Below are 26115 nucleotides of genomic sequence, written 5' to 3' on the forward strand. Positions count from 1 at the left end.
ATGGTCGCCCTCAGTCGGCCTGCCTGCTCCGGAGACCGCGACAGGGCGGTGCAGGGCGGCTCCGGCGTTTTTTTAGCCCAGGCGGGGAAGGGGAAAGACCTTTAAGATTTTCGGTGTTTTGGCTGGGCGCAGTGGCTCACGCCTGTAATCCCCTCACTTTGGGAGGCAGAGGCGCGCGGATCACCTGAGGTCAGGAGTTAAGAGACCAGCCTGGCCAACATGGTGAAACCCCGTCTCTACTAAAATGTACAAAAATTATCCGGGCGTGTTGGCAGGCGACTTAATCCCCGCTACTTGAGAGGCAGAGGCAGGAGAATCGTTTGAACCCGAGAGGCGGAGGTTGCAGTGAGCCGAGATCCAGCCGTTGCACTCAAACTTGGGGGATAAGAGGGAGACCTTCTCTCAAAAAAAAAATTATTTTTTCTTTTGAGGGAGTCTCACTCTGTCACCCAGGCTGGAGTGCAGTGGCGCGATCTGGGCTCATTGCAGCCTATGTCTCTTGACAGTCCACTGGTTAAAGCGATTCTGCTGCCTCAGCCTCCCGAGTAGCTGGGATTACAGGCGCCCGCCACCACGCCTGGCTAACGTGTTTTTAGTAGAGACGGGGTTTCCCCGTGTTGGCCAGGCTGCTGTCAAACTCCTGACCTCAAATGACCTACCTCTGCCTCCCAAAGTGCTGGGATTCCAGGCGTGAGCCACCGTGCCAGGACCCAAGGCCCTTAAGTTTTAAGGCCTCATTCTTCAGTCAGGTTTTCCTTGCTCCCGCGTGTTCAGCCAATTGGTTTTAAGTTTCTGTTGAAGGAGAAACTAACAACGAGAACGGACTCGTTGATGGAAGAAAAGTTGGAATGCAGCCTCTGGTGCTGTTTGAGTGATCACTCTCCCCCGGGTCTGGCTGCGCACTGCTGTGTTCTGGAAAGGCGCATTGTATGGTAGATGCCGCAGGTAAGAGTCCTGTACAGGTGCTCTGCCCGCTTTTCCTTTCAGGCTTCTGTATCAGCTGTTTTTCCCTTGTAGAATGTGCCTGTGACCTGTGCCCCTGACCTCCACCCCTTAACCCTACCCAACTTGTCTTTACATGTCTGACCATCAAGGCTCTTCTGGGTCGTATTGAGTTCATGCTGATATTTTCCCTTCCTCCCCCCAATTTTTGCTTTGGTCACGTTATGCTATATTCTGTAAGCCTTTAAAAAAATTCTTTTATGGTGGCAGGGGAGAATATTTTGTAATTATGCTTTGTGCTTTTTATCTTCCACTCAATAAATGCTTGGTAAATATTTGTTTTATTGAGTATATGACCCTATTCTAGCTATATTGTGCTTGAACCAAAATCTTAACTGCCCTGTAAGTTAACTGCTAAGAAGTTGTCAAAAGTGCAGAGATAACATCCAGAACTTGTCAGGGATAGTACAAAAAGGTCTCTAAGGGCTTGATGGAAGTATGTAAATTGACTTCATGTGAAAGAGTGGAAGAAGCGAAAATGTGAAGCATGACTGGAGAGCTGGAGTGATAAAGCAAGGGTCTGTTTCTCCAGATCCTTTGTAACAGTGTTATGTGTCCTCTTCTAGAAGATCATTCTGAAAGATGATGCCAACTTGGAACCTAGGAAATCACCCAGTGGGTTTCTGCATGTTAGGTGGTTCAAATCCTCATCAGCACCTTTGTTTTCTCTGCCTCAGTTTGCTTACAGCGATGTTCTCAGTACCTGTAATTGCTGTCTTTGAATACTTAAGCATTTTTTTTTTAGATCACAGGGGTGTATGTGCGTTTTTATTTTACCAAGTGTTAGAATTTTTATGCTGATTTTGTGGGCTCTGCTTTAGTCACTTGGTTGTTTAGTTGTAAAATGATCAGCAGGAAAAACTCTGTGTGTGTCTGTGTGTGTGTGTTTGTGTGTGTGTGTATTTTAAGGTTGTTTTGTTGTCAGAACACTTAGAATTTTATTTTATATGGTAATTCTGTCAGTTTACTTTATTCTCCAGCCCACATTTATTGAACAGCAAAGTATGAAAGTAGTGTGTCCCATAACCAGCCTTCAGAAGAATTACAACTGCTGTATGTCTGAACTTTATTTTCTTTTCCTTTTTTTTTTGTTTGTTTTGTTTTTGCTTTTGTTTTTGTTTTTTGAGATGGAGTCTCACTCTGTCACCCAGGCTGGAGTACAGTGATGCAATCTCATCACACTGCAAACTCCGCCACTCAGGTTCAAGAGATTCTCCTGCCTCAGCCTCCTGAGTAGCTGGGATTACAGGCACCTGCCACCCCACCCGGCTAATTTTTGCAGTTTTAGTAGAAACAGCCATCTTGGCCAGGCTGGTCTTGAACTCCTGACCTCGTGATCCACCTGCCTCAGCCTCCTAAAGTGCTGGGATTACAGGCGTGAGCCACCATGCCTGGCTGAACTTTCAAGAAGAAGTTTGTGCATCAATTTTTTAAAAATTGTGATGTCAAAAGATAGCTGTGTCCTACATTTGGAAAGATACAAAAACTGAACATTCTGGCAGGCAGTTTTGCTTACTGGTGCTTGAGATAGAGCCATACATTGGTCTCAGTGGATTTATGGAGAAAAATAGATAGAGAAAGTTATTTCTAAATAAGACCAAAAAATCCTTTTCTTAAGCAGTGACAGGTAAAGAGGTGGTCTTGGTTAACCTTGAAATGTGTTGCTCTTGATTAAGATAGTTTTATGGTGGGGATGGTAGTGGTGATAAACTTGTTTGAAATTTGTCCACTTATAATAACCTTTGTGGTAGCTGTCCCAGACAACTTCATCCTCACAGGCCTTAAAATTACTATAAAATTAATAGAATAGAGGAGAAACAAAGGACCTGAATAATTAGATGCTTAGATAATTGTAATGTGTTTTCATAACCGGTGAGAAAGAGCAGGGTTAGAAGCACTTAAACATTCTATGTAAGGAACACTGCCTGAATTTATATTGCAATTTTTGAGCACCATTCGTTGTTTAAAAACTGGTATATTGTAGGTCATATTTTAAAGACAAATAGAAAACTTTTTTCAAGATGGATATAAAGCTTAAACTTATCAAAATTACAAAATTTAAAGCATATGATTGAAAAACATTAATGCATAGGTTTACATATTGGTCATCATTTTAGATGTCTTTCAAAATTGATTGTCTCTTAAACTGAACAAACTTTGAACATGTTGTAGCATTTGTGCTGAAGGTTAGGTTTCCTGGGGTGGTGGATATTTTATAATATGGATAACAAAACCTTCTTATTTTAAGACATTTAGAAAATTTTAGGCAAAACTAGAAAATGTTGCCGAGAATTCTCCCACTCAGAAGGTACTATTATCAGAATTTTGTATTTTTCCAGTCATCTGCTCATCTTATTTCTCCTGTGCTTGTATATGTTCCCTCTCCCTTGAAAAATCAGATTTTTTTTTTGTAATCTGCTTTTTCACTCAACGATATTGTAGATCCATGTCATAACTTATTCCTCTACAGTAGCTTCAGTTATTGTGTGCTTTCTGTTGGATGACTATACCATCTAGTCAGTCATGTTTCCTGGTACTAAATACGTAGGGGTGTGTGTGTGTGTGTGTGTGTGTGTGTTGTATTTTTTCTACCTTAACTAATGCTTTAGACATCATTAGGTAGAGCTAAATCCTTGAAACCTTCCAAGTGGTGGCTTTCAGTTCTCATTGCTGAATTGGTTTCTAGAGATGGAACAAATTATATTTTATGGAAACTTTTTTTTTTTTTGAGATGAAGTCTCGCTCTTGTCGCTCAGGCTGGAGTGCAATGGCATGATCTCGGCTCACTGCAACCTCCACCTCCTGGGTTCAAGCAATTCTCCTGCCTCAGCCTCCCAAGTAGCTGGGATCACAGGTGCCTGCCACCACACCTGGCTAATTTTTGTATTTTTAGTAGAGACGGGATTTCACCATGTTGGCCAGGCTGATCTCAAACTCCGGACCTCAGGTGATCCACCCACCTCGGCCTCCTAAAGTGCTGGGATTACAGGCATGAGCCACCGCACCTGGCCTTTTTTTCTTCTAGGTACCAGCTTTTATTTATCAGTTTGGTAAAAATGTTAGAAAGTGTGCAATAAAATGGGCATTCTCACAGTTGTGGCACAAAGTATAATTATCTTTGACTTTCTAGGAAGCAGTTTGGCTTTGTAGAAACTTGCCTAACCTCTCCCCATTGAGGCAAGATGAATTCTGACTACGCCAAGGTGGCCAACCTTGTCCCTGTGATTGCAGATCTCCCAGAAAAAGAGGTCTAGTCTCAGAGAAAACCCAGATTTTCTTGGCTTAGCCCACCTTGACAGCTAATCACTGGAAATGGGGTGGGCTGGTAGAGTCCTTTGGTCAGATTTTGTGTCAAGAGAGGGAAGTGGAAAGATGGGAGGGAGGTAGTAGCAAAACTGGCCTGAATGGAACTCTGTAAGTTAAAATGGCAAAGGGATGTTTCTTCCAAGAAAGAAATTCTAGGGAAGGAAGGAAAGTGGAGGGGAAGGCAGCAGTTCTCAAAGTTTTGGAATCAGGACTCCTTTACATTCTTAAAAATATATTGAGGGCCCAAGGAGCTTTGGTTTATGTAGGTTATATCTATTGGTATTTATCATTAGAAATTAAATCAGAAATATTAAAATTATTCTTTAAAAGTTCACCACATATTGTTATAAATGTTCTTATGAAAAAATTTCTAAACCCAAAGTAGCACAATCTTATATTTTTTGCAAATTTCCTTGATGTCTGCCATGTCATTTTCATCTGCATTTAATTTATTGTGTGATATTTGCTTGAAAAAATGTGAACAATGTCCAATCTCATACAGATAGCCATTTTAGATCACTGTGGATATATATATTTATATATTTATGTATATATAAATTTTTTTTTGAGATGGGGTCTTGCTCTGTCACCCAGACTGGAATGCAGTGGTGTGATCACAGCTTACTGCAGCCTCAGTCTCTGGGGACTTAGGTGATCCTCCCACCTCAGCCTCCAGATTAGTTGGGACTACAGGTGTGTATCACCACACCTGGATAATTTTTTGTATTTTTTTTTTTTGTAGGGACAGGGTTTTGCCATGTTGCCTAGGCTTCTTTTTTGATACTCCATCAAAACTTGGTTTTTCTTGAACTTTGGATCTTTTACCCTTGCGTGATATTATAACATCATGCATTGGTCATTTAGAAAATAATGGTTCACCGAGATCTTCTACATGTTGATACATTTGATGATACAGTATCAAAATACATTCATCAATATCACCAACAATCTCATTAGAATACATTTGGAAAGCAATGGTAGATATAAGTTTTCTAAAATTCTAATTTTCTGTTCAGAAGCTTGAATCTTATTATTAGCAGTTTTATTATTGAATTTTATTATGGCCTGTCTGTTGTTTTTCTTGAAATGACAGAATCTCATTTTTTGAGAAAGTGTCTCCCAAAAACCCCAGTTGAAATAACATTGTTTGTCAGTACTCTTTTCAAGTAAAAATGATATTCCATTAAAGTGGTTAATTCACTTCATGACTTAGTCACACAAGGGTTTTTTCTCAGGCAGTCTGTAGGAATGCTTATGTGTGCTTCCAACTTCATCACTTGAAATATTAAAAAGAGATATTCAAGGATTAAGATATAGTAAAATTTTCACTGCTTCATCACAGACATTCTTTTTATTTTTGAGGCAGGGACTTGTTCTGTCACCCAGGCCGGAGTGCAGTAGCATGGTCACAGCTCACTGTAGCCTCAACCTTCTGGGCTCAATCCTCCTGCCTCAGCCTTCCAAGTAGCTGGGACTACAGGCATGCAACCACCATGTCCAGCTAAATTTTGTATTTTTTGTGGAGATGGGGTTTCACCATGTTGGCCAGGCTGGTCTCAAACTCCTGACCTCTGGTGATCCTCCCCCCTTGGCCTCTGAAATTGCTGGGCTTACAGGCATGAGACATCATGCCCGGCCTGCCCTTCCATTTCAAACCTTTCCTGTGCATAGTGAAGAATACCATGACTACTAGTAGTTTGGTGTTACTGCCTTTATTTGTGCTAAAGTGCCAGCATTTTTACCCACTATTGTATTTGCACCTTTACAGCAAATGTCACTATGTTAGTATTCCTGTTAAAATAGTTTGAACCTGGATGTCTGAGGGCCCCACTTTGGGAACCATTGAAATAGGTACTTAAACCTACTATATATCATATCTTTTCATCTACAAGATTTTTAAAAACATAATTTCATTTAATTTTTTCTGTAATTTTAAAAATATGTTTTTGAGGAGTTTCAGTTCAGAGCAACACATATTTTATTTTGCTTAAGCTGAAATTTATTAGACAAATACTGACCTAATAGAATGAGGTCCTAAATCTAGTTGCAGTTTCTTTAGCAAAAAAAAAAAAAAAAAAAAAAAAAAAAAAAAAAAAAAACCCAAAACTGAAAACATAAAAATGGTCCCGTATGGTGTAGTCCCAATGTATGCTGAAGAATTTGAAGAAGAAAATGCAATACTCAGTAAGTGCTGTTCTTTATGAATAGGATTAATTCTGAACAGTTTCTTTTAGCCTGTAAAGAGATTTGGGACACAGTAAGAGAGGAATGAGAATATAGTAAAATAAACCATTATTGAAGAGATATACTGTTAATGATGTCCTCTTTCAATAAAACTTGCTTTTTTCTTTTTTCTTTTCTTTTTTTTCTTTCTTTTTTTTTTTTTTTTGAGACAGAGTCTTGCTCTGTCCCAGGCTGGAGTGCAGTGGCACAATCTCAGCTCACTGCAACCTCCGCCTCCCTGGTTCAAGCGATTCCCCTGTATCACCCTCCTGAGTAGCTGGGACTACAGGCATGTGCCACCATGCCCAGCTAATTTTTTCTTATTTTAGTAGAAACAGGGTTTCACCATGTTTGCCAGGATGGTCTCAATCTCCTGACCTCGTGATCCACCCACCTCGGCCTCCCAAAGTGCTGGGATTACAGGCATGAGCCACCATTCCTGGCTAACTTGTTTTTCTTAAAAGAACCTTCAGTAAATATTTTGTTTCTGTGGCCTCGGCTATAATTCAGATTACAGTTTTCAAAGCAGTGTTTCCTAAAGTTGTTTGTGCAAAATTGTTTTCCATGACTTGAACCTAGTTGTTCTGAAGCTAATATATAATAATAATGGCTTCTCCCCAATTTATAATAGAAAACAGTACAAAGTAACAGACTATTACATGGGGGATGGAAGAAAAAGGACAAGGGTTGAAAAAGTAACTATTGCATACTATGCTCACCATCTGATTAATGGATACATATGTACTCCAAACCTGCGTATCAAGTAGTATCCCATGTAAAAAATCTGCATATGTACCCACTAAATCTAAAATAGATGTTGAAAGAAAAGTTTTTCTATGTCAGCAATAATTGAATTGAAGGTGTAAAACTGTAATAAAAATTGAGACACTACAAAGTATCTTGTAGTTAAGCTACAAAAAAAAAATTCTAAAGCCATCTATATAGAAAATTTTAGGAACTGATCTTAAAGGAAATCCAAATAAGTGGTGAATTATCATGTCAATCGATGTGATAAATTAATATTAAATTACATTATTTTTTCAATAAATCTAATATGGTCATTGATTTTAAAATGTGCATAGAATATTAATTTTTAATAAATAATGATTAATTTTTAAAAATGCAGAGGGTTGGACTTGCCTTATCAGACATGGGAACGTATTACAAATATATGGGGAAAAATGCGGTAACTGGTGAATTTTTCGTTTTCATTAAGAAATAATGGATCTGGCCAGGCGCAGTGGCTCATGCCTGTAATCCCAGCACTTTGGGAGGCTGAGGAGGGCAGATCACCTGAGGTCAGGAGTTCAAGACCAGCCCTATCAACATGGTGAAAACCCCCTCTACTAAAAAAAAAAAAAAAAAAAAAAAAATTAGCCAGGCGTGGTGGTGGGTGCCTGTAATCCTAGCTGCCTGGGAGGCTGAGGCAGGGAGAATCCCTTGAACCTGGGAGGTGGAGGTTGCAGTAAGATTGCACTACTGCCCTCCAGCATGGGCGACAGAGTGAGACTATGTCTCAAAAAAAAAAAAAATGCTGGATCTCACTGGCAATGGAAAGGGAAAGGAAAGTTACTGATGGCAACATATTACTAATGGTAAATAAGCAATGAAAAGATACTCAGTATCATATGTCATTAGAAAATTGCAAACCAAAACAATGAGATGCTACTACATAGCTCTTATAATGGCCAAAATCCAAAATAGTAACACTACTGAGTGCTGGTAAGAACAATGAGCAGAAATAACTCTTATTCATTGCTAGTTGGGATGCAAAATGGTACATCCACTTTGGAAGATGGTTTAGCAGTTTTTTATGGCACTAAGCACACTCTTAGCCTATGATTCCATAATTGTGCTTCTTGGTATTTGCCAAATGAGTTGAAAACTTATGCCCACACAAAACATACACACAAATGTTTATACCAGTATTATTCATAATTACCAAGACAGAAACAACCAAAGTACCTTTCAATAGGCAAATAGACTAACACTCTATGGTGTAGCCATACAATGGAATATTAATCAGTTCTATATAAAAAAAAGAGCTATCAAGCCACAAAAAGGAATGGAAGAACTTTAAATGCATATTACTGAGTGAAAGAAGCCAATATGAAAGCCTACACACTATGTGGTTTCAAGTATATGACATTTTGAAAAAGGCAAAACTGTGGAGACAGTAAAAAGATCAGTCATTTCCAGGGGTTCCTGGGGAGGAAAGAAAGGAGGAATAACTAGGTAGCACACAGGGGATTTTTAGGGCAGTGAAACTATTATTTTCTGTAACATTGTCATGGTGGGTACATCTCTGTTAAAATCCATAAAATGGACACCACAAAGAGTGAACCCTAATATAATTATGAACTTTAGATAAAAATAATTTATCAACATTTTCTCATCACCTGTAACAAATGTAAGATACTAATGTTAAAAATACCACAAGATGTTAAAAATCGGAGAAATGGGGGTGGCGTGAGAGAGTCTACAGACAGGCATTTTAACTTTCACTAATTTTTGCCTGTAAACATAAAATAGCTCAAAAAGTAATATCTATTAATTTATATATATATAAATATATATGTGGTTACTACAATGTCTTATTGAGATTAATACACAGTGAGAGATTGTGTCTAAGAACTGACATGGTCTTTAATTTGAATAACAACATTGAAATACAATATAAGTGTATTTAACTATAAATTAAGAAAATAAATTTTTCATATATGAATTGTTTATAACACTTTATTGAAATAACACCCACATCAATCCTCATCAGTTCTGAGGCCCACATAATAATTAAAGGCCTCCAGCCAGTCCAATTTCATTCATTCCTAGAACCAGTGAGTTTCACTCTTGCAGGCCATGAGTAGCAGTTCTTCAACGGACAATGAGATCTCAAAAGAGAAAGGTGTGTTCTATTTCTTTGTGACTAGTGTCCTAAGTCATGGAGACAGAATCATGGGCTTGGAAGTAGCATCATCTTCCAGGTTGCTGTGTAACTCACATTCCCAAGGAACAGACTGTTGGCAAACCCTTTGGTCTCCATCCTTGGGATTTCTTCTTCTCCTCTACATTTTGTTTCTCTTTCTCATTTTTTCTAAATCATTTTTTCTTTTTCCAACCAATGATGTTTGTCCTTTTGTCCTAGGACTGGATCTCATTTATCTTTCTGGGAATAGCGCCATCTCTAAAGACTCCAGGTCAACCCACTTCATATTTAATCATTCCAGTCTAGATACTAAATATTGCAGCATCAGTCAACATTCCCAGGGCCAGATCTTACCTCACACCTCAGGGTCATAACTCTCTTGACTACATTGGGTTTTGTCCTAATTTCCTCATTCTTGGCCGTGTGTATTTGTCCTATCCTGGGAACAAGGAGAGGCGTGAAGAGCTTTCTCTTGCATTTCAATATTAACCCTACTCCCGTATTCTTCCAAGAAAGCCAGGAAAAACAATGCCAATGTTTTCCATTCAGTTTATATTTCATGTATAATTAACTTTTGTATTGAACATGAATAAACTGAAAATTTCTTGAAATAGAAACAATTTGATAGAATTTTGTGGGTACAGTGTATACAATCCATGTCCAATAAATTACTGATATCTAAACTTGTTATAGATTTTTTGTTCCATCATGTACTAATTCAGTAATTCGATTGGAATAAAACTAACATTTGTTTGTTAGTTATAATTCATTCTTGGTAAGCCTTTTTCTGTGTTTTGCTTATGCTTCCATTATCTTCTAGATGAGCACTTTTGTATATCTAATTTAGAAGCATTACATTAAGAACAGTAAGAGAGAATAATAAGCAAGTGTGAATATTTTTTCATAACCACTTATGAAGAAACAGAAGGACTCCTATTACATTCACTGTAACAAATTATAAAGTCATAAACACATACTCTTCAAAGTAGCAATAGGCAAATCAGGGAGAGAGAGAGAGGAGAGAGAGAGAGCAGAAAGTTGCTCCCAGAAGACAATGAATTTATTGCTACCACTGAAAAAGTTTTTGGAAGGGATGAAGCTTTTTGCTAACATATACAATAGCAACTGCAAAAGGAATAGGACCTGGAATCTTCAGCTGAATCAGTCTATTTATAATCTCATGTAAGACTGGTAGAGACAAAACATAGGTCATTGCTTTCTCATCATTCATTAATTCACTCACTCATTCAAAACACAAATAGATGCACGCTATGCTACACACTGGGGATACAAATGGTTACAACAATCCCTCAAGTTTCTCAAAGCCAGTGGGAGAAATAGGCATATAAACAACTAATATCATGCACTGTCATATTGGACACTTGAAGACTGCCTAATGGACTGTGGGACTTCAATATAAGATACTGTCAGTTTGTCCTAAGAAGGTCACTCACGGGGAAGTGAAGACTGAATTGCATCACAAAGGAATAGTCAAATTTTCCAGGCCCACAGGGAAAATGCTATTCCAGATGGGAGGACCATTGTGAGCAAAGTTGAGGATCAAGGAAAAAATATAAGTTTGAAGAGATGAAAGTAGAGCCACGTTGTTCAGTACAAAGGGTGGAGAATTTGGTGAGAGAAATGAGAATCAGGAGGGAGAGTGGACAGGGTCAGATCACAAATGGTCATGGTCAACCTAAAACTAAGAGGCTGAGAATTTATCAGGAGACAAGTAGGTGTCAAAGATGTTATAAGGTGCAGCATGATGAGGTTTGCATTTCAGAACCGCAGCGCTGATAGTGGTGCAGAGGCTGGATTACAAGCGGGAATGGAGCAGCTGTGGTGGAGGCCGGAGTAGGAGAGAAAGGAGTGTGAGGAGTGGTGGGGTGAGTGGGGTGGGGATGGATTTCCTAAAAAGATGATCAAGGAAGAGAGATTGGGTTGGGGCATTCAGAGGCAAAAACAGAAGGAAAAAGAAATCTAAAAGGAAGGAGAAGGGACAGGCCTGTGTACCAATTTGAATAATACTGCAATTGTTTATTGAGAGCTCATGATGTCCCAAACATGATATTTTAATCCTCACTACAATGAATTTTGGACTTTTTTAAAATTTTATCAATTGATATTCAGAGGAGTTAAATCGCTTACTGAAGGCCATGCCAATTTTAAGTTAAGGGATGAGGTTAAAACTAAATGCTACTAGATACAGGGCTGGTGTCCTCTCAACTATATTCTTTGGCCCTCTTAACTGGATCAGCAACAGGGGAGAAGGCAGAGACTAGAATAGCTCCTCACAGTTCTCTGGATCTGCTTGGATGCTGACCAGTTTGGAGGAAGAAGATGAATTAAATGGAGGTAGCTGAGGGATATCCAGGTGCAAAAGATAAATAAGCAGTTGGATACACCGGTCTGAAGAAGGTTCCTGGTGACACTGGTTGGTAGATAGACCGAGAGTTGAAATTCACCTGCAGTAATTGTTACTCTGTGTCTTCCTGTTGCATTTATGGGCCAGCTCAGTATATCTTTTCCTCTATCTTTTAAAGTTAGAATTTAAAATACCTACCTAATAATTACTTCCTGAAGAGTAAAAATCTTTTGTTATAGTTTTTCATTGGTCATGTTATTTATTAATGCTATCCTCAACAAATATGTATTCATTAACCATTGGGTACATTGTGCAAATTACACCGCACTATTTGATAGAAAGAATGAGGTCTCTTCTTGCTAAATAGTTCTAGTCATCTCCCTTTTATAGTTTCCTTTACTTTGTCTTAAAAGCAATTTATTTTTCTATTCATTATTCATCTTATTACATGTTCTTTTTGCTTCACTTTAATCCTTTTTTGCAGAAGAAAGATTATAAATAAAAATATCTGTATATAACTATAAAGCTTACACTCTCATAGCCGGCATAGAGTTTGTGCAAAAGCAAAAAGATGAAAACTTTAGCTCTTTTGTAGGTATGATTTTTGAGTTGTGATGGCAAGAAAATTAAGTGGGATTTTGATATAAGAGTAACAAAAAGGAGCCTGTAGGGAGAAAACAGATAATACATTGAGAATGAATAGAAATTATTTATCAGGCTGGCTCTGCCACAGCAATTCTTGTCCCTTCCCTAAAATTAATTATTTTCTGGTTTAACTGAGAAAATATGAGACAATCTCAAATTTCCTCAGAGCTAGAATATAATATTCCATTTTATTAGCCCTAGAACAACATGAACGGAAGCTTTAGTGGTAGCGTTATAGTCTATGCTGAGGTTTGTTAGCAGTGCATTATTACCTAAGAGATCGCTGCTTAGTTCAGCCAGTTAACTGGAGGTCACTAAAATGTTCTGCTCTTGAAAGAGAAAGAGGGGGAGAAAGGGCAGGGGTGGGTAGAGAGAGAGAGAGAGTGAGTGATCCTTCTTCACAGAGCAATTTGTGTAAATGCATGGTCCAGTGGCCCTGAGATCCATTAATTAAATTTCTAGACTTCATAGCATTCGCTGATGAATCATGATGAAAAAAGTTGGAAGGGAATAGGAAACACATACACTGCAGTATCTTGTTTCGCCAGAGTTGGGCCCTTGAGAATTAAGTGATACTTTGACATAATTCAGAATTAACAAAATCTGTCTGCTCTCTAAAAGTGTGTATTTTCATAATTTAAGTAAGTCATGCAAATTAGCTTAGATCAAAATGTGAGCTCCATTGTTGCCTGCAAGTCAGCATGATTTCATGATTGGTGATATAATAGTATCATCACCCCAGGGAAGGATATTTCTGTGAAATTAAGTGATATAGTTCTATCTGAGTAGGAATATTGTACCTGAAAAATCCTGCTAATAAATATAGGTCTCATTTTGATATTTTGGAATTTTATAGGGAATTAAATATAATAAAATCATGCATCCTACTGAGGTCAGACATCTGAGAAAAACAGGTCAGTCAAATCCTCATTCCTGTGAAATTTACCAAGGGGCTTTTAAAATGGCCAAACGTTAAAGTATCTAGCATGATGCTTGAAATATAATCTGTGGAAATACACTAAACTAAAATGACATTGTCCAGTCTCATGGCTTCAAATTCCAGCCCCATGCTAATGATCAAATTTTCTATGCATTCAAAGCTCCTGAACTGAGATTTAGATATGTAACATCTCTACTGGTTTCTTCACCTTACTGTTTCCCATACCAAACTTCTATTCTTTCTTTTCCTGATCCATTTCCCTCCACCTTTTCTATTATATTCAATGTAATTAAATAGGGATGTTTGGCTCCAGCTATGAAATTTGACTCACATCCCATGTCAAATTCATCACCAAATCCTGTCAACTCTACTTCAAAAATATTTTCAAAATATGACCACCTCTTACCAGTACCACTCTAGTTCAAATCATCCTGTCTCTTTCCTAGGTGATTGCAATAACATCTCACTACCTAGATCTACCCTTTGTCCTATAGTCAATTCTTATCTCAGCAGACAGCAGACTATTAAAGCTGTGAACCATATCAGCCTCCATTTCAAGTGCCTTCAGTGGCTTCCATTTCACCTCCAGTAAAATAGAAATCTCCACAATGACATCTAAGACTCTCCATGGTTGGTCCCCTTCTTGCCTTACAACTAAAAACTCTTCTACCATTACCACTGTATTTACTCTGCTGTAGCAGGGAGACCTGTTTGCTGTCCCTTAAACAAAGCAGATGTCTTTCTCCTCTGGTCTTTGCATTTGCTGGTCCTATTACTGGGAGTGTTCTTTTTCCCATCCTTTTGATGACTTCCCTCATCTCCTTCAAGTCCTTGATGGAATGTTCTTACACAGTGAGGATTTCCCTGGCAACCATATTTAAAACAGAATCTTCAGTCCCATGTCCAGCACTCTTTATGCACCTTTCCTGTTTTAGAATAGTTTGAGAAAATGAGTAAGTGTTTTGGGGACACAGCACTTACTATCATCTGACATAATTAGGCATAAAACTGTATTTCTTAATTATTTTCTTATGTATTTGTTTGCCTGCCATCATAACTAAGCATTTAGTAGAGACTGTCTATTTTATTCACAATGGTATTCCTAATTCCTTAAAAGTGTTTGGTATAAAACAAACATACATTGAGCATTTGTTGAATAAAAGAATTATATGTAAAATTATAATCAGACATTATTCCAGGGGAAAACTCTTAGTCTCTAAACAAATTTATTTGGATACCTGGTAAATTATACCATAACTAATTTAGGAAATAAATTTGCTCCTCTTATGTCAATTGAGGGAAGCTTTGGCAAGAGCATTCTGCTTCATCTCCAAGTCTTTTTCTTCAAAGCCTATTGTTATTTTTTTCAAATCTGACAACCCTATGAGACCTACCCAGCTGAAGATTAGCTGGGATGCCCAGTTCCTGTTCTCACTGTGGGGCACCAGATTTTCTGGGCAAGCAGAGTGAGTAGATAAAGCAATGGGATGGGGTGAGGTTACAGGCATCAGCCCATTCTAGGCTTTGCTCTTCAACACACACTGTCCTCCTGAGCCAGGACGCAGACCATGGCTACTTTTGCCCCTGCATGTCTGTTCTGATTTCTTTCTTTATATGGGATGTCTCACTATTCTCCTGCTTTTAATATGGAGTTGCAGTCTCTAAGCTAAAAGGCCAAGTACAGATTCACCTGCCAATGAAGCTCTTTAAATTCTCTCTTCTTTCTCAGGACTCATTGGCTGTAAGTCCATGGAACAAAAACAGAATTTGCTACTTTTCAATGACATTGTTTTAGTTGAGTTGTGTTTAACCAACTTGTTGAATGAACTGACACTGTACATTCTCCCTGTAAAATAACAGTGTGTTTTCTATTATGCCTATGTAAGTCTGTTGCCTCAACTTGGCGTTATGTTAACTTACCTACCAGACAGTTTATTTAGGTTGTATTCAAGTTGGGCTTTTGTGACATAAATAAAATCAGTGATGTGATTATAATATAGTGGTACTATTTATGTAAAAATATTTGGGTCTTGAAAAGATTAGAAAAAGCTAAGTTGATTCATAGGAGGGCAAAGCAATGTAAAAATTTTAAGAAAAAATTATAAAATTAGAATAATCAGAATAGCAAAATTTTAACAAGCTAAAAGGTTTTTGCACCTCAATTACTTTTTTTTGTTCTACTTTAAACAGGTAAAAATTTAGAATTATGACTGACTTGTTATGATCATAATTTATACAAAGAAGACAATGTATAGAAACTCCAGTTAATAGAGTAATAATCAAAGGGTCCTGGACTTATATCAAAATATTGGCCAAATAATTTACATTTCTGGTTTTTTTTTTAACCCCATGAACCTCCTCCTTAACTCACTTTTTAGATTAACTATAAAAAAACTGGTCTCAATTATATTTGAATAGAAGGTTTCTACTCTATTGTTCTCTAACTTGACCATGTTTGGTACCCTTAATTAAAATATATAATTCTTTAGTAAATAGTTTTCATAGATGTTTTCTTTCTAACTGGTTATATGAAAGCTACCCAATAATGGGCAGGTTGAATAGTCGTGGGGTAGGCTCAGTGTTGGTCTGTGGAATGTTACTGTAGGTCTCCACAAACCTAAGACACAGAAACACACCTTTAGAATTATCTACTTCACAGTAGAACTGTGACAGAGCCTGAGGCTTGCCTGACTCCATACTTCTTGGTGTTATTCACAACACCACAGCCTAATTTTGCTTATTTCTTTATTTGAAGAAATCTTGAAAAAGAATTGCGTTCTTTGATTTTTCTACTTAATTAAAAATTTCATCGGAATCAGCAATATCTTTCTGTGATGGCAATTGTATCTCCTAAAAAATCACAGTGGAGATATATTTGGAATAAATATATCCAAATATTGAAGTAGTACATTCTCAAATATCTGAGTAGTATATTCCATAAATTATGTCTGCAGGCTTAGAAATAACCTTCATATAATATTAATAAAAATCAAACTAGCTATTCAAAATATACTCATGGCATTGGACATTTGGAGGTAATTTTCACCAACCATCAATGTCTGTATTCATATATTTATGTGATGGTATTGTTATTTCTGTAGTCTTGGTCAACAAAATTTACTCATGTTTGATATAATTTCCACATACTCATAGCATGACTTTGGAAGTAATGCAGTGCTTGAAATTTAAGGAAAAAAATATCTGGTTAGGATTCCAAAATGTAAATCATTGAATAAAACAGTGCCATTTACTTTAAGATGAGGACAGTATTTTGATGGGAGGACATAGGTGATTTTGTGAACAACAAAATAATCTTGAAGCCACATACATATGGTAAATATTCACACTTAGGACTATGTGGGAATGGCAGCAGTCATTTCCAATAAATAACGTGTGAAAATCAATAGGACAGTTCCAAAAACACCTCCTGCTTTTTCATGGCATAAAGCCAAAGCTCTGCTATATGAATATTACATATGTTTTTGACAAAACATCTAGTCTTGCACCAGACACAATATTCTAGTTTCCTGAAGAGGAAACTTTATTAAAGCATGTGCTAAGTAAACTATAAGATTCATATTAGAAACTTCAGTCCTATAGCTGTTTCTATTTATTTGGGGTTGGAAAAAAAATGGCATTATTGTACATGTACTTGCTTTATAGTTAAAAAAAAATGGAGGGGGGCAAAATAAATCACACTCTCAAAGCATCAAGGAAATTTATAGTGGAATTATGAATCATATCATTGTGGGGTCATTTTCCTTTGTATCATGATATCATATGAGACCAATGTCAAATGGAATAGGTAAAAAATGGACAAAAAGTTTTTTTGGGGGGGGAAGGCTGCAGACTGAGTTATTTTATTTCACTATTTCCAGTTTGAAGCTACTATCGTGGGCGTTTAGAGTTATACAAATAACACTTACAAAAAATAAAAGACCAAGACACCCAGAGTGAGATGCATGTCGGGGACGAGGGAGGCTGGCAGCAGGGGGGCCCCGGCGGCTCACCCCAGGGCTCCCCAAGGGGGTGATGCCTGGCTTCATCCACCCAGGAGGCCCAGGGAGCACCAATCACAGTGGGGGCTCTGGCCTAGGCGTCCTGCAGCCCAGGCCCAGGGCTGGGGCTGGACGGGAAGGACGGAAAGAGAGGGCTGAGATGCACCCGCTGGGGAGGGTGCTGAGACGCCCCACCCAGATCACTCACTACTACAGCCAGGCTTGACTGGGACGCCTCCAGCAACAATATTTCATCTAAAAAAATACTGATTTGGTCATTTTCCGTTTCCAGTCACGCTAGGGTGAAAGGAAAGAGACAGGAGGAAGACGGCCCCCACACCCCTACCCCCCGCCACCACCACCCTGGCAGAACATGCAGCGGGCAGACCCTGTGGCTGTCACGCCCTGCCGCTCCACGGAAGGGAGCCAGGCTGAGCCTCTGCCACGTGAGAGAGGGGCTGTTTCCAGCCACCACCCAAAAAAACCCGAGGGTCAGTCCTAGTCCACCCGACGGCTTCCCTTCCCAAGCAGGGGTTTCCGGACAGTGCACCAGGGAGGGCCACTGACAGGCTTGGGACACGTGCCCAACTCCTGGGGGGCTGGGAGGAGGTGGCCAGGAGGAGCAAGAGATTCCAGTTACACTACACGCCCAGGGCTCCCAGCCCCCAACCGTCCCTTAGCCGCTTCCAGAGAAGTAAGGCTCAGAGCCGTCTGAGGTCAGAAGAAAGAGGTGCCAGACTCGCCCCATGGCAGACAAGAGGGCAGGGGCATCTGAAATCACTCCCAGGGCCAGGCCGCAGCCGCTGACCCGAGGGGAGTAGGGAACCCGGGCGGAGGGGAGAGTGGGGAGTCCATAGGGGCGACAGGCGGGGGCACCGTTTTCTCTGGGGTTTCCAGTTTGAAAGGCAAGGGGCTTGCCTCCCGCCCCGGGGAGCCCACCTGGAGGAGAAGGGGTTAGCAGGGAGGGTTGGAAGGAGCCGCCACGTGGGCAGGGGCGGGGAAGGGCGGGGCGGGCGGGCCCTAGTACTGCCAGAGCGAGGCGCGGTCCACGGTCTCCGCGGAGGCCTTCAGGACCCCTGCGTGGTCGCCCTTCAGGTAGCGCCCGCCCACCTTGACGGCCACCTTGTTGTCGCAGAACTCGAAGAAGAAGTCCACAGGAGGGTCGCCGCTGCTGGTGACCGCGGAGTCACTGCCCACCGTCCAGTATTTGCCTGTGGAGTCTTTGATGTTGTAGGCGCCATGGTTGAACTCCAGCTGGAAGGCGTCATAGCTGGAGCGGTTGGCGTCCAGGGTGCCCCTGACCTTGCGGCAGCCGATGAAGCCGTGCTCCCCGCGGAACACGATGATGGGGCGGTTGATGAGCTTCATGAAGAAGAGCTCTGAGTCCCCTGCTGTCTCCACCGAGGCGGCCAGCTGCCCATTCTTCTTAGATGTCACAAACTTGCCATTGGACGCCCTCAGTGTGATGCGCCCGTCACGCCGCTCAATGTCGAAGTAGCAGCTGGCATTCTGGGTGGAGGCGGTGGACTGCACGCCCCCAGTGGCCGTCAGCGTCCAGTACTTGCCCGTGTGGGTACGGAAGGCACACTTTTTGGTGTCGCGGTAGATCTCCAGCTGGAAGGTCTCCTGGTCGGTCTCCTCCTCCTGATTGGCAGACAGGTCCTTACCCTGGCGCGTGGACACATTCCTCTCGTTGGCCGCCTGCAGCACGACCTGGGCGCAGCTCTGCTCCAGGGCAAAGAGCTCGTCCTTGCCCACCTTGGTGGCCTTGCCAGCCTTGAGCGTGTTGCTGGGCCCCGACGGCGCCAGGTAAGGACCCTCGCAGCCGCGGAAGGCCACCTTGCCGAAGTGGAACTCCAGCGTGTAGCCAGTGGCCGGCTCGGGGCTCGCCACCAGGCGCCCGTCATGGCGCAGGAAGCGGTGGTCGGCGGTCTGCACTCTGTAGCGCTGGTCCTGGAAGGCGAGGATGATGAGCGAGTCGTTGCCCCAGGGCACGTCGCGGTCCACGGCGATCTCGTCGGCCGGCCGCGCGCTCAGGTGCGCCTAGCGCCTACGGGTGACGCTGTAGGTGTTGACCTGAGGGTGCATGGCGATGTGCACGCTCCACTTCTCGGCGGGGGACACCGTCTGCGCGAAGCACGACAGGCGGTCCTCGGTGCCTCCGAAGTAGCGCCGGTGCTCCTCGGACTGCAGCGACCAGCGGCCGTCCTCGTGCGCCACGATGAGGAAGCGGCAGTCGGGACCGGGCACCTCGCGCTCGCAGGTCACGTTGCCGTCCTTGTCCGCCGCCAGGTAGCGGCCCAGGTGGCTGCGCAGGCACACGGCCGCGCTGCCCGCCTCGTCAGGGGGCTGCTCCGGCGTCCAGATCTGCTTCTTCTTCAGGCTGCTGGCCGACGCGTTAACCTTGAACCCGAATGCCTCGGCCGTCAGGTACTTGTTGCCACAGTTGATGAGGCCGAACTGAATCTGCACTGCCTCGGCTGTGCCGTTGGCAGTCATGGTGGCGGTGGACGGGAGGCCGCGGTGCGGCCAGGGAGGTGGGTGACGGGTCCCGGCCGCGGCGCCCCTGCTCCTTTGTTCGGCAGGGGCGGCCCGCAGGCGCCCTCCGCAGCGCTCCACCAAAAGGTTTTTAAAATCATTTCAGTTAACAGATTTAAACAGAGTTTAGCTATGAAGCAATGAGTAATGCAATACAAGCTAGTGAAAAAGATGAACAACTAGGGATTAAATGTTGAGGAAAATTGTTTTCTAATGAATTAATTTTGAATTGATAAGAGACAAAGAATAGGGACTTTTAAATATACAACTTTGGTGACAAAGTATTTGTCTACACAAGTTTCTTATGTCTAGTGCCTTCCTTACCTCCCAAATATTATTTTATAACTCTGATAATTTCTAAAAGATACATATGAGATATTCATATCTAAAAAAGTCACCAATATTTTGAACTAGTATCAAAAATAAAGAAGTATTTGACATAGGTTTATATACTGGGTTTATACATAAATAAAATACAAATACAAATCACAACAGCAAAGATAATAATTAAAAACTGCGTACTCACCTTAGGGTTTTTAAATAAGCTAATTGTTTTTCTTCTACACAAATAGCTAAAAATGTACAGTGAATGCAAATGTACTCAATTTCTCTTTCTTTTTCTATATTTGGATTGGTTAGTGAAGTGTCACAAAAGTGATGATGCTGAATTTTTGCTATTTTCTCTCTAAAGTGATGTTCTGAAAGAAATATATATATAATTTGCGGTTGTGAAGAAGCCCTTTTTTTAGTGCTAATTGATTTCCTCTGTGTACTTTGCAGTAGACATACATGTTAAAAATTCAACAGAAAGAAGAGGATAAAATAATCATGACATTAAGCCCCTTTAGAAATTAGCAATGTTCTCTATTAATAATGGCGTGATGATATGCCACTCCATGAGCTCTTGAACCAAGTTATTCATTATTTCTCTGCCACATGGAAGCAGGATATTTGGTCTTTGTCCTATCTCAATGCAGTGCCTATGGTTTTGTTACAGAAACCTTAATTTTGCCTGCTTTTAAGTAAAGCAGGTTTTATGCAAACTTCTCAGAGGGCAGCCAGATAACTTTCAAGCACATTTGAAACACCAGAGGTGACTCTGCCAAGTGCCTCAGAGAAAAATACAAACTATGACAAAGACACTTCTTCAACCCATCTTTCTAAAGTTGCTGACTCTACAGGTTTATTATAAGCATTAGACGAAACCAGCGAGAGGCATGTGTCAAAGCTTGAATGTGCAGCTCCAGGTTAGAATGTCAGCTTTTCCTTTGGGTTACTGAAGAAGGAGAAAAGCCATTATCCATGCATGAAACAAAAAGGTATATGGCCAATCAAATGGAAGGCATACTTTTGGTAATCCAATCCCAATATATGCTATTTGCTTTAGTGGGGCTTAAGTAGGTCACTTAAGTGGTTTAGTGGGGCTTAAATAGGTCACCTTCTAGAAGTGAGCAGAAAAATATTTTAAATTAATTGTTATTTTGCTATCAACATTTTTTTTAAATTGAAAATGGAACACCGGTTTTATAAGCAGTTTCTTCATTTTATTATTTAATGAGGTGGCTAGCCTTGATTTGAAAGGTTTTTTTTAACATGACTAGCTTTCTGACACTCTAATGCCCATTTTCTAAGACTTCTGTACTGTAAGCTATTTTAACAAAGGGTAAGTGGTATGTCTTTAAATTCTGATTTTAGAGGAATTCCTAAATTCTCATTACTTTCACATATTATTTTATCTACTGTGAAATGATAACTTTGTTAACATGAAGCCTTTGAAGCTGTCACTGTATTGCATCGGGTATTTCTGTTGGTTCATCAAAGTGAAATGAAATGAAAATGCAGGAAAAACAAATGAATAGAACACAAGAGTAATTCATTTTGGCTGGGTACGGTGGCTCATGCATGTACTACCAGCAGTTTGGAAGCTCAGGAGTTAGAGACCAGCCTGGCCAACCTGGTGAAACCCTGTCTCTACTAAAAATACAAAATGTAGCTAGGCGTCATGGTGCATGCCTTCTGGTACTGGAAGGCTGAGGCAGGAGAATCACTTGAACCTGGGAGGTGGAGGTTGCAGTGAGCCGAGATCATGCCACTGCACTCCAGCCTGGGCAACAGAGCGAGATCCCCTCTCAGAAAAAAAAAAGAGTAATTCATTGAAACACCAGTTTGTAAAACATCAGGATGCTTTTCTCTTGTTAACTATAACATTGTTGTTGAAAACTCTGCTAAAATTTCGCATTCTTTTTTTAAAAAAGGTAAATGAATTTTCATAACGTATTGTGCATAAAAATTATTTAAAGTTGACATTAATATAAAACTTATTGAGCTACTTTAAAGTTTTTTTTTTTTGCTTCCTTTTTGAACTTTTATTTTAGGTTCAGGGGTACAAGTGCAGGTTTGTTACATAGGTAAACTTTTGTCATGGGGGTTTGTGGTACAGATTCTTTCATCATCCAGGTATTAAGCCTAGCACCCACTAGTTATTTTCCCTGATGATCTCCCATCTCTCTGCCTCCTCTCTCTGAAAGTCCCCAGTGTGTGTTGTTCCCCTCTGTGTGTCCATGTGAGTTCTCATCATTTAGCTCCCACTTACAAGTGAGAACATGCGGTGTTTTTCTGTTCCTATGTTAGTTTGCTAAGGATAATAGCCTCCAGCTCCATCCATTTCCCTGCAAAAGACATGATCTCTGTTCTTTTTTATGGCTGCGTAGTATTCCATGGTGTATATGTACCACATTTTCTTGATCCAGTGTGTCACTGATTGCCATTTTGGTTGATTCCATGTCTTTGCTATTGTGAACAGTGCTGCAGTGTACATATGCATGCATGTGTCTTTATAATAGAATGATTTATATTCCTTTAAGTATATACCCAGTAATGGGATTGCAGGGTCAAATGCTATTTCTGTCTTTAGGCTTTTGAGGAATTGCCACACTGTTTTCCACAATGGATGAACTAATTTACACTCCCACCAACAGTGTATAAGCATCCCTTTCTCTTCACCACTTCACCAGCATCTGTTATTTTTTGACTTTGTAGTAATAGCCATTCTGGTTGGTGTAAGATGGTATCTCATTGTGGTGTTGATTTGTATTTCTCTAATTATCATGAACAGACAGTTTTGAAATTTTTACAATCTTATGAAGACAAACGAATACAGAATTTTCTGAGCTGGGGCTTTTCTGGGGCAAGATTATAGAGATTAACAAAATGAGATTGGGAGAAATTGAGCTACATTATTGTCAAATTTAGCTTGCTGGGAGTAAAAAACAAAAAACCAACAAAACTGAAGTCTTGCACTTAATAATAACTATTTCTGGCTTCCTTCCCTCTGCTAAACATGGATTGTCAGATTTCTCTCTGTGAGTTGTCGTCATCCACCACTAGAGTCAGTCAATGGCCCTACATTGTATTCCCTGGCAATGATTTTGCAATGAGTTTTGTTCAGGTTCTTAACACTTTAAGATAATGTCAACATTCTTCCTTAACTTCTCTCTGCTTCCAATGTCTTCCATTTCTAATCCGCCCTGCACACAGAACAGTTTATTTATCCTTCTTAAATACAGAAAACTACTCTCAATTGTCTACAGGATAAAGTACAACCCTTTTAAACTTTACCAAACTAACTTAGAAAAATAATTTCCAGGGAGAAGCGGCGTCGGCGGCTGGAGCAGAGGCAGCAACCGGACGAGCAGCAGAGGCGGTCCGGAGCGACGGTGAAGATGGCGGCGGCGGGCGGTGGAGGCGGCAGTGGCCGCTACCAGGGCGGCGGCAGTGAGGGCGGCCGGACCACTAAGCGGCTCAAGACTGGCAACGCCGGCGACCAGCACGGAGGCGGTGGCGGTGGCGGTGGCGGAGGCGGTGGAGGAGGTGGGGCGGCGAGCGGCGGCGGGAAGAACTACGATGACCCGCACAAAACTCCTGCCTCCCCAGTTGTCCACATCAGGGGCCTGATTGAGGGTGTGGTGGAAGCTGACCTTGTGGAGGCCTTGCAGGAGTTTGGACCCATCAGCTCTGTGGTGGTAATGCCTAAAAAGAGACAAGCACTGGTGGAGTTTGAAGATGTGTTGGGGGCTTGCAACGCAGTGAGCTACGCAGCCGACAACCAAATATGCATTGCCGATCACCCAGCTTTTGTCAACTACTCTACCATCCAGAAGATCTCCCGCCCCGGGGACTCGGATGACTCCCGGAGCGTGAACAGTGTGCTTCTCTTTACCATCCTGAACCCCATTTATTCTATCACCACGGATGTTCTTTACACTATCTGTAATCCTTGTGGCCCTGTCCAGAGAATTGTCATTTTCAGGAAGAATGGAGTTCAGGCGATGGTGGAATTCGACTCTGTTCAAAGTGCCCAGCGGGCCAAGACCTCTTTCAATGGGGCTGATATCTATTCTGGCTGTTGTGCTCTGAAGATGGAATACGCAAAGCCTACACGCTTGAATGTGTTCAAGAATGATCAGGATACTTGGGACTACACAAACCCCAATCTCAGTGGACAAGGTGACCCTGGCAGCAACCCCAACAAACGCCAGAGGCAGCCCCCTCTCCTGGGAGATCACCCAGCAGAATATGGAGGGCCCCACGGTGGATACCACAGCCATTACCATGATGAGGGCTACGGCCCCCCACCCCTCACTACGAAGGGAGAAGGATGGATCCACCAGTGGGGGGTCACCGTCGGGGCCCAAGTCGCTACGGCCCCCAGTATGGGCACCCCCTCACCCCCTCCCCCACCACCTGAGGATGGCCCTCACGCCCACAGCCCTGTGCTTGTGGTCTATGGCTTGGATCAATCTTAAGATGAACTGTGACCGAGTCATCAATGTCTTCTGCTTGTATGGCAATGTGGAGAAGGTGAAATTCATGAAAAGCAAGCCGGGGGCCGCCATGATGGAGATGGCTGATGGCTACGCTGTGGACCGGGCCATTACCCACCTCAACAACAACTTCATGTTTGGGCAGAAGCTGAATGTCTGTGTCTCCAAGCAGCCAGCCATCATGCCCGGTCAGTCATACGAGTTGGAAGACGGGTCTTGCAGTTACAAAGACTTCAGTGAATCCCAGAACAATCGGTTCTCCACCCCAGAGCAGGCAGCCAAGAACCGCATCCAGCACCCCAGCAACGTGCTGCATTTCTTCAACACCCCGCTGGAGGTGACTGAGGAGAACTTCTTCGAGATCTGCGATGAGCTGGGAGTGAAACCGCCATCTTCTGTGAAAGTATTCTCAGCAAAAGTGAGCGCAGCTCCTCTGGACTGCTGGAGTGGGAATCCAAGAGCGATGCCCTGGAGACTCTGGGCTTCCTGAACCATTACCAGATGAAAAACCCAATGGTCCATACCCTTACACTCTGAAGTTGTGTTTCTCCACCGCTCAGCACGCCTCCTAATTAGGTGCCTAGGAAGAGTGCCATCTAAGCAGGAAGACATTTCTCTGTCCTTTATGCCATTTTTTGTTTTTTGTTTTTGTTATTTGCAAAAGATCTTGTATTCCTTTTTTTTTTTTTTTTTTTTAATGCTAGGTTCGTAGAGGCTTAACCTTAATGGAAATGCTGGAAGTCTGCAGGGGGAGGGAGAGGGGAACTGATATCTCCCAAAATTAACCTTCACTTTTAAAAAATTGTTGTACATGTGATTTTTTTTTTCCTGTTCATACATTTGTGCTGCCCATGTACTCTTGGCACATTTCAATAAAATTGTTTGGAAAATAAACACAGCGCTTGCTGGGAAAAAAAAAGAAAAGAAAAATAATTTCCCATATTTGTTGTCTCAAAGATACTAGAATATACTGATTTATAGCTACTTATTTTTCCCAAACAAATTAGCCCACTATGAATAACCTCCACAGTCTCTTTTTGTTGTTGTTGTTATCTATCTGAATTCTGCCCATTTAAGGTAAACTGATGTCTATAATTACTCCTGCTCAAGAACTTCTGGAGCCTTCTAACATCTGGTAACCAATTCCGTCTTTAAAGTACTTACTACCATGATTTCAGTTTTCTTGACGTATCCTAACAGAAAAAATAGTACAAAGGGGTCACAAATGCAGAGTAAAAGCTAGAAGGATAGAATGACTAATATTCACAAATTTTAGAGTAATAGATGGTTTTATTGTAATTGGAAGTGCAGAGGATTTCTGTGAATTAGTATACTTTTTTTATATACTT

The 26115-nt window shown here is 41.2% G+C and overlaps 1 protein-coding gene and 1 pseudogene across 1 annotated transcript; one reads left to right on the forward strand and one right to left on the reverse strand.

Moving 5' to 3' along the window:
* On the forward strand, positions 1–25662 carry LOC129050557 (heterogeneous nuclear ribonucleoprotein L-like; annotated as a pseudogene).
* Positions 18040–19910, reverse strand: LOC129050283 (fascin-like). The gene is given in 1 exon segment (XM_054532140.1): positions 18040–19910. A coding segment is annotated over 1 exon segment (1479 nt). The 5' UTR covers positions 19905–19910; the 3' UTR covers positions 18040–18425.
* Positions 25663–26115: the final 453 nt, after the last annotated feature.

The sequence above is a fragment of the Pongo abelii genome, chromosome 16, assembly GCF_028885655.2.
Source record: "Pongo abelii isolate AG06213 chromosome 16, NHGRI_mPonAbe1-v2.0_pri, whole genome shotgun sequence".
NCBI classification, from domain to species: Eukaryota; Metazoa; Chordata; class Mammalia; order Primates; family Hominidae; genus Pongo; species Pongo abelii.